Genomic DNA, 13012 nt, shown 5'->3' with positions numbered 1-13012 from the left:
GCCTACCTGGACGACATCGCCATCTACAGTGCGACATGGGAAGAGCATCTAAATCACCTAGAGACAGTATTGGACAGGATCCACCAGGCCGGAATCACCCTGAACCCAAACAAGTGTCACGTGGGCAAAGCAGAGGTTCAGTATTTAGGGCATTGGGTGGGAAGTGGGAAACAGCGACCAGAACCAGCCAAGATTGAGGCCATAGCCAAATGGCCCATCCCACGCACTAAAACCCAGGTCATGGCGTTTCTAGGGACAGCCGGGTATTACAGGAAGTTCGTTCCCAATTACAGCAGCGTAGCCAAGCCCCTCACTGATTTGACTCGTAAGAACCAACCCTGCCAGGTAACCTGGACCTCAGAGTGTGAGGAAGCCTTCCGCCAACTAAAGGACGCCCTCACCAATACCCCTGTATTGGCTGCACCCGATCCAACTAAACGTTTTCTGGTTCACACAGACGCTTCTATGTTTGGATTGGGGGCAGTAATGAGCCAAGTCGGGCCGGACGGCCAAGAACACCCGGTAGCTTACCTGAGTCGGAAACTACTGCCCCGTGAAGTAAGCTATGCGGTCATCGAGAAGGAGTGCCTGGCGGTAGTATGGGCACTCAAAAAGTTGCAACCATATTTGTATGGATGACAGTTTTCCCTCCTAACGGACCATAATCCCTTAGTCTGGCTTAATCGGGTCTCTGGAGACAATGTCAGATTGCTGCGGTGGAGTTTAGCCCTACAACCTCTGGACTTCACCATCCACCACAGACCCGGCAAACAAAACGGTAACGCCGATGGACTAAATCGACAAACGGAACTTGTACCACCCCCATAAACTTCGGTCATCCCCAAACCGATCCGTTAAGGATCAGACTGTGTATGCCGATCGCGTCGCTGAAAAGGGGAGCCGTGTTACAGAACCACTCAGCACCCAGAATATGTTGTGCAGTTATATGTATATATAATAGGTTCCATGTGAGATGCATGTCCCTAATGTATCAGCAGTGTCAGCCCTCCCCCCACCTTTGTAATTCCCACAGTAAACCTCCGCAGGCTCCGGCCACCTGCGGCTTTTGTAATGCATGTCTGGCCTGACGCTTGTCTATTGGCCGGCCCTCTGTATCTGTGTGATATATATTCTGTGTCCTGTGAGTAAAAAGTGTTGTCAGACTGGAAATACATGGAGAAGCAGTGATCTTTTATATGCACCCATGAAAACAAGGAATTCCAGCCAGCGTCATTCATTCAGACTTCAGCCAATGCAGAGCGGACCTCCGAAAACACGGGGTGGTGCTGAAAGAGGTACCCCAGCTTGGTAGACCCCGTTACAAGGGCATTCACCTGAAAATGTAATATTGTACTTTGGCTGCCTGGCTTGGCAAGATCAGCCGCTTGTCAAGAGAGCTGGTTAGTCGTTTTGACACAGAACCCCCAATGTGAAGGGGTTTTGTTTTTTTACTTTTAATAGGTTTACCCATATTGATCAGTCATTCACAGGATTGGTAATGTATGATGAGTGTCTGACTACTGGGACCCAACAATCACGAAAATGGGGCCCCTAAAGTATTAATTGCTCCAGGCACTTTTATGGAATTGACGGCTTGGCTATATTTATCAATACCACAAAAGTAAATGACGCGGTGGTCAAGCATGCGCACTGCCGTTCCATTTGCACAGGTGACATTTTTGTGTTTACTAAGGGGTTCTAATTGTCAGACCCTAAATAATCACACATTTACAAGGGGTCTTGTGAAAAAGTGATTGATGTATGTACTGTGAAAACCCCTTTAAACCATTGCATATTTATCGGGCAGATGTAAGTTGGCTGACCTAGCAATTAGGCATCTCTGTTCTCTCTTTTTTTTCACTATACTGGAGCCATTACAACCCATGGGCCACATTCACACATTCAGTATTGGTGAGCCAAAACCAAGGAATGGAACAATCAGAGGAAAAGTATAATAGGAACACGTCACCACTTCTGGATTTATCAACCACTCCTGGCTACAATACTGACCAAATTCTGGGTGGAGGGTAATTGCAGATGCTACTGTGGGGTATGTCAACAAATGGCTGGCTGATTAGATGATTCAGCCTAAAAATATGTTCTCTTTTGTGTGTCCTACAATGGTGTGCTCCCTAGAGTGTCGCAAAACTTTCTTTTGGAAAAGAGCATCCCTAGACAATATTAAATGTCTCTTAGCTTGGCTATGATGACGGACCCATCATTTACAAACCAATGAATGTCTACATAAATGTATTCTCACAAATCGTATTACCTTTTGCCCTTTGTCAGTGTAAGAAGTCTGAAAGACAAAACAACAACATAAAACATACATCTCTATTCAGTTTTTTAACTAGTACACAAAGAAGAAAAGTTTTATACTGTATGTACTCTTTGGAACAATTTTCTATTCTTGAAAAACAGTGAGATGATCAGTCCATAATAGTGTACTGCTGTGTATCTACTGAGAAAACAGCAATGCTATAAGTGGGAAATATTGACATCCATTGTCCTAGGGGATATTATGACACTAGACGGAAGTATCTGACTATACCAATAAATAATTCTTCCCATATATCTTGTAATAATATATGCATATACTAAGAAAAAAAAAACAAGTACAGGGACAAATATTAATGTAAAAGTATATCCAATTTTATTCTTAAATATAAAAAAAGACAATGAAAAACGTGGGGAAGCCAAGACCATACGAATTAAACAGGGTATAAACTACTTCATATAAAGCATAGGGTGTGGATTCAAGTGATTCGGCATAGGTGATCAACACCACAGTATGGAATAGACACAAACAATTGATAGAAAAAAAAGAAAACTTGCATTGAGAAAATAAGTTACCCCTGACAAAGCTGTGTGTGAAACATGCATAAGGTTTGAAGGACGAGCCTCAATACTCAGACACTGGTCTTCTGATTTATATGTGATTTTATAGCTATTTGTCAGCGCTGCTTTGTTCTCTTGATGCGATCAATTTTTGTTCTTAGTCTTATTTGTTTTTATAGTGGTGTTGATCGCCTTATGCTGATTACAGTTTTTTCATGCTCTATTCTTTATGTGAAATATTTTCGTGGGGAGGACACGTGGATTTTGGATGGAACTTACAGTGGGTTGCTTTCAAAATGATACATATGTAGGTGAGTAAATGTCTTCCTATTGTCTCTACAATAAACCAATTAATATTGGAATGTATAGTCAAGTGAGTTGTCCAATACATTATTGAGAAAAAAACTATTTCAGACTAAATTGAGGATTTTTTTTTTAAGAAGTTTTTTTACTTAGTAGATTCTATAGATTGAACATCCCTTTAACCCCTTAACGACCAGGGGTATTTTTGGTTTTTCATTTTCATTTTTCCCTCCCCTTCTTTCCAGAGCCATAACTTTTTTATTTTTCCGTCAATATGGCCATGTGAGGGCTTGTTTTTTGCAGGGCGAGTTGTACTTTTGAACAACACCATTGGTTTTACCATGTTGTGTACTACAAAATGGGGAAAAAAATTCCAAGTGACGTGAAATTGCAAAAAAAAGTGCAATCCCACACTTGTTTTTTGTTTGGCTTTTTTGCTAGGTTCACTAAATGCTAAAACTGACCTGCCATTATGATTCTCCAGGCCGTTACAAGTTCATAGACACCAAACATGTATAGGTTCTTTTTTTATCTAAGTGGTGATAAAAATTCCAAAGTTTGTTAAAAAAAAATCCGAGACCCGTAGCATCTCCAAAAAAAAATCCGAGACCCGTAGCATCTCCACTTTTCGTGATCTGGGGTCGGGTGAGGGCTTATTTTTTGCGGGCCAAGCTGAAGTTTTTAATGATATCACTTTTGTGCAGATACATTCTTTTAATCACCCGTTATTGCATTTTAATGCAATGTCACAGCGACCAAAAAAACGTAATTCTGGCGTTTTGATTTTTTTTCTCGCTACGCCGTTTATCTATCGGGTTAATTCTTTTTTTTTTATTGATAGATCGGGCAGTTCTGATCACGGCGATACCTAATATGTCTGTAGTTTTTTAAAATTGTTTTATTTTGAATGGGGCGAAAGGGGGTGATTTAAACTTTTTTATATTTTTTACAACATTTTTTTTTTTAAATTTTGCCATGGTTCAATAGCCTCCATGGGAGACTAGAAGCATCCCATACTTGATTGGCTCTGATATAGGCGATGAACAGATCACCTATATGTAGCAAAATTACTGCATTACTACCCGACCACCGGGTGGCGCTCATAGCAATGTGGCATCAACAACCATAGAGATCTCCAAGAGACCTCTGGCTGTTATTGTCAACACATCGCTGACCCCCGATCACGTGACAGCTATCGCCAGTCATATAAATAACTGTCATCAAGGTAATGCCTGCAAGATCAAATTTATGGGCATTGACGGAATTCTTGCCCCACCACGAGGTGGTAACTGGGACCAGATGATTCTGCAGAAGGAAACAAAGTGGATATTCTGGCTCCAGATCACTCGCCCGAAAGGGCTTAACGACCTTCTATCCTTCTCCTGCTTCCTCTAAAAGTAGGGTTTATCAGGGGTAGGTAGTTAGGGCTAGTTCGACACTGAGTGGGGGCGCCACTGCGCAGGTTCTAGGGTGCCAACCTCCACGTGAGGTAGGGACAGAAGTAATAGGGCATGATAGCGCTTTTTAATCACGTCTATATTTCCCTTTCTTCCTTCCCCATTTGGGGTTTCTCCACCCGTGTCTGTACGTGCGAGTTTATATATAAGACCATCTAATCATACATTCCCCCCTTATGACTTACGATACTGGAGTTTTTTCCAATTCTTTTGACCAAAACTGTTTTTATGTGTCTACCCTTTTTTGTGCTAGCCATTTTTGATCTTCAGTGATGCCTTTTTTTTTTTTTTTTTTTTATAGATATCATGCCATAGAATCATTCCTGCACATAATACTGATGGGATCCCATTGTAATGCGTGTTTGTGATATTGACCCTCTAAAATGATGCCTGGGAATATGAAAGAAATATATTATCTAAATCGATCCTGTATTAGAAATCATGATTTCGTGGATGCATTTTATTCACCGCTGTGCTTGTCCAGACTCCTGGGTGTCATGGCCGATATGTACATATGTATAGGCATAAAGCAGAATACATTTTACAGTGGTGGGAACAGATTGTAACTTGGTGGCGTTTGAAATATAGCATAAGTATAGCTGGGTAATAAAATAGCTAGAGGTTAGAACAGTTAATAATTTAAGAAAGAATAGAGGTACAGAGAGATACATAAAGTGCATGTATACTAATGCCAGAAGTCTCGCCAACAAAATGGAGGAATTGGAGTTAATGTTGTTGGAACATAATTATGACATGGTGGGGATATCTGAGACATGGCTGGATGAGAGCCATGACTGGGCAGTTAATTTACAGGGCTATAGTCTGTTAAGAAATGACCGTACAAATAAGCGAGGGGGAGGCGTGTGTTTATATGTAAAATCATCCTTAAAACCCATCCTTCGTGATAATATATATGAATCTAATGAAAATGTAGAGTCCCTGTGGGTAGAGATAAGGGGAGGGGGGAAAAATAATAAATTACTGATAGGGGTTTGTTATAAATCTCCAAAAATAATGGAAGCTACAGAGAATATCCTCATAAAGCAAATAGATGAAGCTGCGACTCAAGGAGAAGTCATTATTATGGGGACTTCAACTACCCTGAAATACATTGGGGAACCGAAACCTGCAGTTCCAGCAAAGGTAATGGGTTTCTGACAACGATGAGAGACAATTACCTTTCACAACTGGTTCAGGACCCAACAAGAGGGGGGGCACTGCTAGACCTAATATTAACCAACAGGCCAGACCGCATATCAAATGTAAGGGTTGAGGGTCACTTGGGTAATAGTGATCACAAATTAATAAGTTTTCATGTATCCTTTAATAAGATGTGTAGTAGAGGGGTTACAAGGACACTAAACTTCAGGAAGGCAAATTTCCAACGGATGAGAGATGATCTTGGTGTAATTAACTGGGACGATATCCTGAGACATAAAAATACACAAAGAAAATGGGAGACGTTTATTAGCATCCTGAATAGGACCTGTGCACAATATATACCGTATGGGAATAAACATGCGAGAAATAGGAGGAAACCACTATGGCTAAATAGAGCTGTAAGGGGCGCAATAAGAGATAAAAATAAAGCATTTAGAGAATTAAAGCAAGTAGGTAGTGATGAGGCATTAAATAAATACAGAAGATTAAATAAATTCTGTAAAAAGCAAATCAAGACAGCAAAGATTGAGACAGAGAGACTCATTGCCAGAGAAAGTAAAAATAATCCCAAAATATTCTTTAACTACATAAATAGTAAGAAACTAAAAAATGATAGTGTTGGTCCCCTTAAAAATAGTCTGGGTGAAATGGTGGATGAGGATGAGGAAAAAGCCAATATGCTAAATGACTTTTTTTCAACAGTATTTACACAAGAAAATCCCATGACGGATAACATGATCAGGGATAAAAATTCTCCATTAAATGTCACCTGCTTAACCAAGCAGGAAGTACGGCGGCGTCTACAAATCACTAAAATTGACAAATCCCCGGGCCCGGATGGGATACACCCACGAGTACTGCAGGAATTAAGCACAGTCATAGATAGACCACTATTTTTAATCTTTAAAGATTCCATAATAACAGGGTCTGTACCACAGGACTGGCGTATAGCAAATGTGGTGCCAATATTCAAAAAGGGGACAAAAACTGAACTTGGAAATTATAGGCCAGTAAGTTTAACCTCAACTGTGGGTAAAATCCTGGAGGGTTTTCTAAGAGATACTATACTGGAGTATCTGGAGAAGAATAACCTTATGACCCAATATCAACATGGGTTTACAAGAGACCGTTCCTGTCAGACTAATCTGATAAGCTTTTATGAAGAGGTAAGTTCCGGACTGGACCAAGGGAATGCAGTGGACGTGGTGTACATGGACTTTTCAAAAGTTTTTGATACGGTGCCACACAAAAGGTTGATACATAAAATGAGAACAATGGGGATAGGGGAAAATATGTGTAGGTGGGTTAAGAGCTGGCTCAGGGATAGGAAACAAAGGGTGGTTATTAATGGAGCACACTCGGACTGGGTCACGGTTAGCAGTGGGGTACCACAGGGGTCAGTTTTGGGCCCGCTTCTTAACATATTTATTAAATGACCTTGTAGGGGGCATAGAGAGTAGAATTTCAATATTTGCAGATGACACTAAACTCTGCAGGGTAATTAATACAGAGGAGGACAATTTTATATTACAGGAGGATTTATGTAAACTAGAAGCTTGGGCTGATAAATGGCAAATGAGCTTTAATGGGGATAAATGTAAGGTCATGCACTTGGGTATAACGAACAAGTTGTGTAATTATGTGCTTAATTGTAAAACACTGGGCAAAACAGTCACTGAAAAAGACCTGGGTGTATGGGTGGACGACAAACTCACATTTAGTGGCCAGAGTCAAGTAGCTGCTGCAAAGGCTAATAAAATAATGGGATGCATTAAAAGAGGCATAGATGCTCATGAGGAGAACATAATTTTACCTCTATATAAGTCACTAGTGCGACCACACTTAGAATACTGTGTACAGTTCTGGTCTCCGGTGTATAAGAAAGACATAGCTGAACTGGAGCGGGTGCAGAGAAGAGCGACCAAGGTTATTAGGGAACTAGGGGGTCTGCAATACCAAGACAGGTTATTACACTTGGGGTTATTTAGTTTGGAGAATCGAAGGCTTAGGGGTGATCTTATTACAATGTATAAATATATGTGGGGACAATACAAAGACCTTTCTAATGATCTTTTTACTCTTAGACCTGTGACGGGGACAAGGGGGCATCCTCTACGTCTGGAGGAAAGAAGGTTTAAGCATACTCACAGACGCGGATTCTTTACTGTAAGAGCAGTGAGACTATGGAACTCTCTGCCATATGATGTGTAATGAGTGATTCACTACAAAAATTTAAGAAGGGACTGGATGCCTTTCTTGAAAAGTATAATATTACAGGGTATATACACTAGTCTCCCTAATATTGCGTTGATCCAGGGAGCTAGTCTGATTGCCGTATGTGGAGTCGGGAAGGAATTTTTTTTCCTCAATGTGAAGCTTACTGTTGCCACATGGGTTTTTTTTGCCTTCCTCTGGATCAACATGTTAGGATAGGATATGGGTTGAACTAGATGGACTCAAAGTCTCCCTTCAACCTTAATAACTATGTTACTATGTAAACCTATGTTAGTACTTACCATTATGTAAAATGTTCTAACTGCTCGCTGACAGTTTGCAGGAAAAGTCAAAGGACAGTTTGATGGAGACAGTTCACGTATAAACCATAGTAAAAACACAGTGATTGGCCAGCTGAAAAACACCCTCTGACCCTCCACCCACAAATAAGTCATTTTTGTGTGTTACTTTAACCTGTCCTGGGTCCCTCACCTTTTCCCTCATATTGTGCAACTTATATTTAACCACATTATTACCAGCCTTAACCTGGTGCTACTGAAAACAAGCGACAAACACACCCCAAATAACAAATTAGTTCTAAATGTTGTCTTAAGGAAAAGGCTAAATGCACAAAAGACGTAAACATAGTAAAAAATAAAAAGTACTATTTTTGCAATTCTTGTAACGCTGGCCATACATACCAGATTTCTTTCTACGACATCTGCTGTTAGGAAACACGAGTCTTAGGCCTAATTCAGACGTCCGTTTTTCACGTACAAGGCCTACCTACGGCTTTCACATGTCATGTCCATTCATTTCAAAGATGAAGGTTTGAACCCCATTTGACCTCGTTTTGGTCAGTGTCCGCTATTGTGTCTGCCAAAAAAAGACAAATTCCAACAAGAAAGTAAAATGATGTCCAAACATTCTACTTGTAGATATTTGCCTCAATGAGTGGACATGTTTTCTAGGAGTGGTGATTGAGTGAGTGCCGAGTGATGGAGTGGCCGAGTGATGCGCACTACTCGAATATGAACAAAGCCTTGTCATGTAAACACACTATCTATTTTCATATATAAGGTTCATCTACAGTTAAATAGCATTGAAATCATGTTAGGCTGGTTAACTGGAGCAGTGGCTGCATAGAAAAAATGAACTGATATCCTCGCTGCTGCCGATCGCTTCCGATCATTGGGGCAGGAAGTGATTACTGCTCACTTTGAGTAGCACCCAGCTCTGCAGTGCGTGTGTGTGTGTATGTGTGTGCAGAGAAGACTGTCAATCGGAGGAAAGGCCTCTTCGTAGCATTGCTCACGTGATCTCCAGACCAGCCTCTGGCTATCATTGAATCCAAGACGAGAGCGCGACTCATTGCTGAAGAGGATATATCTCTATTCCAGCCTCTATTTACCCCATTACAGGCTTTGATATCCATCTGGCCATGAATAATTCTTCACAAGGGAACATCACACCATTCCTACTCCCTGGATTATAGTGTAGGATGGAATCATGTATGATAGCCGCACCGCTCTACTCTTCATTCCAGGTACACCTTCAGCTTAGTGTTACCTTGACTTTGTGGTGGTACCAGTGGTAATTTTATTTCTGCAAAGCGTCCCAGGAATTGATTTTGAACATGACAACACAAGGCTTCATGTTGCTAAAGCTACTGAGAGCAACCTGTGTGGCCTCAACATGCTACCAATGCCTACCATGGATGTGATTGGTTGGCAATTGCAAAGGGAGCTGCCAGCAGTGGACCTTGATGATTTGGGTGCCCAAGTGCATTCAGTGTGGCAAAACATTCATCCGATTTCATAGAGGCAAAAATATTTATCAGTTGGATTCTGTACACATATATAGGACTTTTGCAGGAGTCCAAGGGAAGCAGAGCTGTGAATCTATGGAAGCTGAGCATATTGTGACTATATAGTTCTGTAGTGTCCATATACATCTGTACAAGCATCCTGCCCATACTAACATCTTAATAATGTTTTGAAAACTTCAGAAAACATCAACTATTTTTTTTTATTATGAAATGTCTTCATGCGAATACATTTCCAACAGTGAAATTTCATACTGGACTTCTACCTTTACCTGTAAATTAAAGGTAAAAGATTTAATTTTTATTTTCCAATATTTTTATTGACAAATTTTAAAACCATACAGTAATGACAAAAGTGTTTCACAGCTGGACATTAATAGGAGGGGGACAGGAAAGGGAAGAGGGGGAAAAAACAGAGAACTTATGCTTTATTAAATATTACCAAAAGATTTTATTTTTCAGAAGAAAGTTACTTTGATCAGATAAAACATAGCTGAAGAAACAAAACTGTAGCACTCTCTAGTGGCGGATGATCAGATTTCGGCAATAAGGAAAATATGTAGACAATTTCTTAACAGAAAATGTTACTGGACTTCAGCAAACAAGAGTAGGTGAGTTTTGGTTGAACTTAGGGACTGTCCTTCAAAAATATGGTTCAGTGTGGCCTAGCTATGATGGTGTAAAATGTATGTTACAGAAACTATGTGGCACAAGCACACTACAGACAGAATTCCACCTCTGAACCCTGCAGCCCTAAATCCGACTCACAATATCCATCAGTACTCATATCCAGCCTGTATCCCTATGGCCTCCTCCAACTTTGGCAATGCACAGACAGAGTCGCTGGCCTCCAGAGCAACAGCCATAGAGTCATCTACTGTCTCCCTTGCTGAGCGAGTCAGCGCCTTGGAGAAAGATTGAAACTTCTCGTTCTCGATCACAGTCTATGACCCCAGCTTAGAATGACTTAGAGACTAAAGGCAGGTGAAACAATATATGTCTGGGTCCTACTTGAACAGAGGCTCAACGATGACCATCTAGTAGGGTTAGAACTACCTTCAATACAATCACACAGCAAGTGTGTACGAGATCGCTCATGTTGTTGCTACCCAAACCCGACCCTTTTACCCCACACAAACATCTAATTTTGTGGGATGCTTTTCCAATAGTCCCATGGGGGAGGATGATTTAGAAGTCTGACGTATCCACTACACATGTCTCTAGCATGGCCCTGTTCATGAGAAGACATCAGCTACTTCTCTCCAATATTTGGGAATCTAGAGCTTCCTGCCATCGGGTGTTACACTTTATGGCTAAGAAAGGCAGCAATTTCTTTTTTAGGAAGACACGATTAACTAGACCATTGCTTCTCAAACTGTGAGGTTACGACTAATTGTTGGTTAGGCACAGCGAGGTAGGCAGTTCATTGAAGTGAGTATACACTGTAATCCTTACTATGGTTGCAGCAGTCTCCAGTGTGTGTGTGTGTGTATATATATATATTCGTCTTATTGTGTCTGTCTGTAACCGAAATCCCGCGTCGCTGATTGGTCGAGGCCTTGCCGCCTCGACCAATCAGCGACAGGCGCAGTCCGGAATTCGAAGGAAACACGCCACCACTACCGTCGGGAGATCAGCGGCACTAGCCGCTGATCTCCCGACTGTTGCCGCGGGTCATCTCCAGCCACACGCACGTCAGCGGCGACGCAGCCGGGAGATAACCGTCGCTAGCCAGTACCCAGGGTCCGGAGGAGAGGAGACTCCTCTGGACCCTGGGTACCATCAACCTTTAAAAAATAGAATTAAAATAAAAAAGAGTGATATACTCACCTTCCGACGGCCTCCGAATTCTTTCTCTCACGCTCTCGGCATCTTTCGTTCCCAGTAATGCTTTGCGCCAAAGACCACTGATGACGTCTCGCTCGCGAGAGTGACATCAGCAGCGGTCTTTGGCGCAAAGCATTACTGGGAACGGAAGATGCCGGGAGCGTGGAGAGGAGGGACAGAGTCCGGGGGCCATCAGAAGGTGAGCATATGTAAAAAATAGAATTAAAATATAAAATAGTGATATACTCACCATCTGACGGCCCCGGGACTCTTTCCCTCCGCTCACCACGCACCCGCACCTTCCGGTCCCAGTAATGCTTTGCGAGAAACACCGCTGATGACGTCATGCTCTCACCAGAGTGACGTCATCTCCGGTCCTTCGCGCTAAGCATTACTGGGACCGTCGGAAGGTGAGTCCGGGGGCCGTCGGAAGGTGAGTATATCACTTTTTTTATTTTAATCTCCTGCTGGCCATATTCTAGAGTACCCGATGCTTTAGAATTGGGCCAACTAGTTTAGTAACATAATTGACCATATCTGTACTTACAGTTATGTTATACTGGTTGCAGTAGGCTAAAAAAAATTAGAGTTTTAATTTGTGTATGCACATGTGTGGTATTTGCAGGTATGCAGGATGCAGTGACGAGTCGCGAGACAATTTGGTGCTTTCTAAAATAACGTTTATAAGACTAGAGGGAACTTTCCTCAGTCACGGCCTGATCACCAACAGGGGTAACACGGGTTGCCCTCGCAGGGGCTCTAGACAAGCAAACACAAATAGGTAGAACACGACTACTCCGGTAATAGCCGGTCACTATAGGGCCGCGGTATGGCCGACTACGGGTCCTTAATTGTAAAGTCAGCTTAGCTGTCCAGACGTCCCTCGCCATTCGGGTTGGTGGTTTTTCGGCGTAGTAGTTGCTGGGCCCAGTTGCTGAGGCGTTGACGGAGTCTTCGCGCCCTCTGGCGCGCTGGTGACACTGGAGCCCCACAGGCCCCGGCGGAGTCCTTGGACGGGTGGGCCGCAGGCCCCGAACTGGGGCAAGCGGTAGCGATGGGTGGTGGCGAATGACAGGCCACCTGCGCAGCTAGCGGCTGCGACGGGGAGTCCACGGTCAGCAGAGGCCCGGCCCCTGCTGCGGACCGGAGCGGGACAGTGGTGGCCACTGATGGCACGGTACTTGCCACGGGCGAGAGTGGGGCGTCTGCGGGTGGTGGGGAACAGGCCGCAGCTGCAGGCTGAGGGGATGCGGCAGCAGCCGCGGGTGACCGCGGGTAGGCTACAGCCGCGGGCTGAGAAGAGGCAGCAGCGGCCGCGGGTTGAACTGAGGCCGCAGTGGCCGCGGGCTGGAGCGGGGCAGCAAGTCTCGGCCGGTCACCTTGGCAC

At 42.9% G+C, this 13012-nt stretch overlaps 1 protein-coding gene across 2 annotated transcripts in view; it reads right to left on the bottom strand.

Moving 5' to 3' along the window:
* LOC141080531 (4-hydroxyphenylpyruvate dioxygenase) overlaps positions 1-8400 on the bottom strand; it is a 95283-nt gene extending 86883 nt beyond the window's left edge. Inside the window, exons 1-2 of one of the 2 annotated variants that reach the window (XM_073565790.1) lie at positions 8276-8400; positions 2273-2299 (exon numbers count right to left, since the gene is read on the bottom strand). In XM_073565790.1, coding sequence (XP_073421891.1) covers positions 2273-2299; positions 8276-8278 — 30 coding nt within the window. In that variant the 5' untranslated portion in view covers positions 8279-8400. The remainder of the gene's footprint in view (positions 1-2272; positions 2300-8275) is intronic. The other variant, XM_073565791.1, reaches the window with a different exon arrangement.
* Positions 8401-13012: the final 4612 nt, after the last annotated feature.

The sequence above is a fragment of the Dendrobates tinctorius genome, unplaced genomic scaffold, assembly GCF_039654945.1.
Source record: "Dendrobates tinctorius isolate UK_male_01 unplaced genomic scaffold, ASM3965494v1 ptg000016l, whole genome shotgun sequence".
Taxonomy (NCBI): Eukaryota; Metazoa; Chordata; class Amphibia; order Anura; family Dendrobatidae; genus Dendrobates; species Dendrobates tinctorius.
The sequence above is the reverse complement of the archived record's forward strand: the minus strand, read 5'-3'. Positions and strand labels throughout refer to the sequence as shown.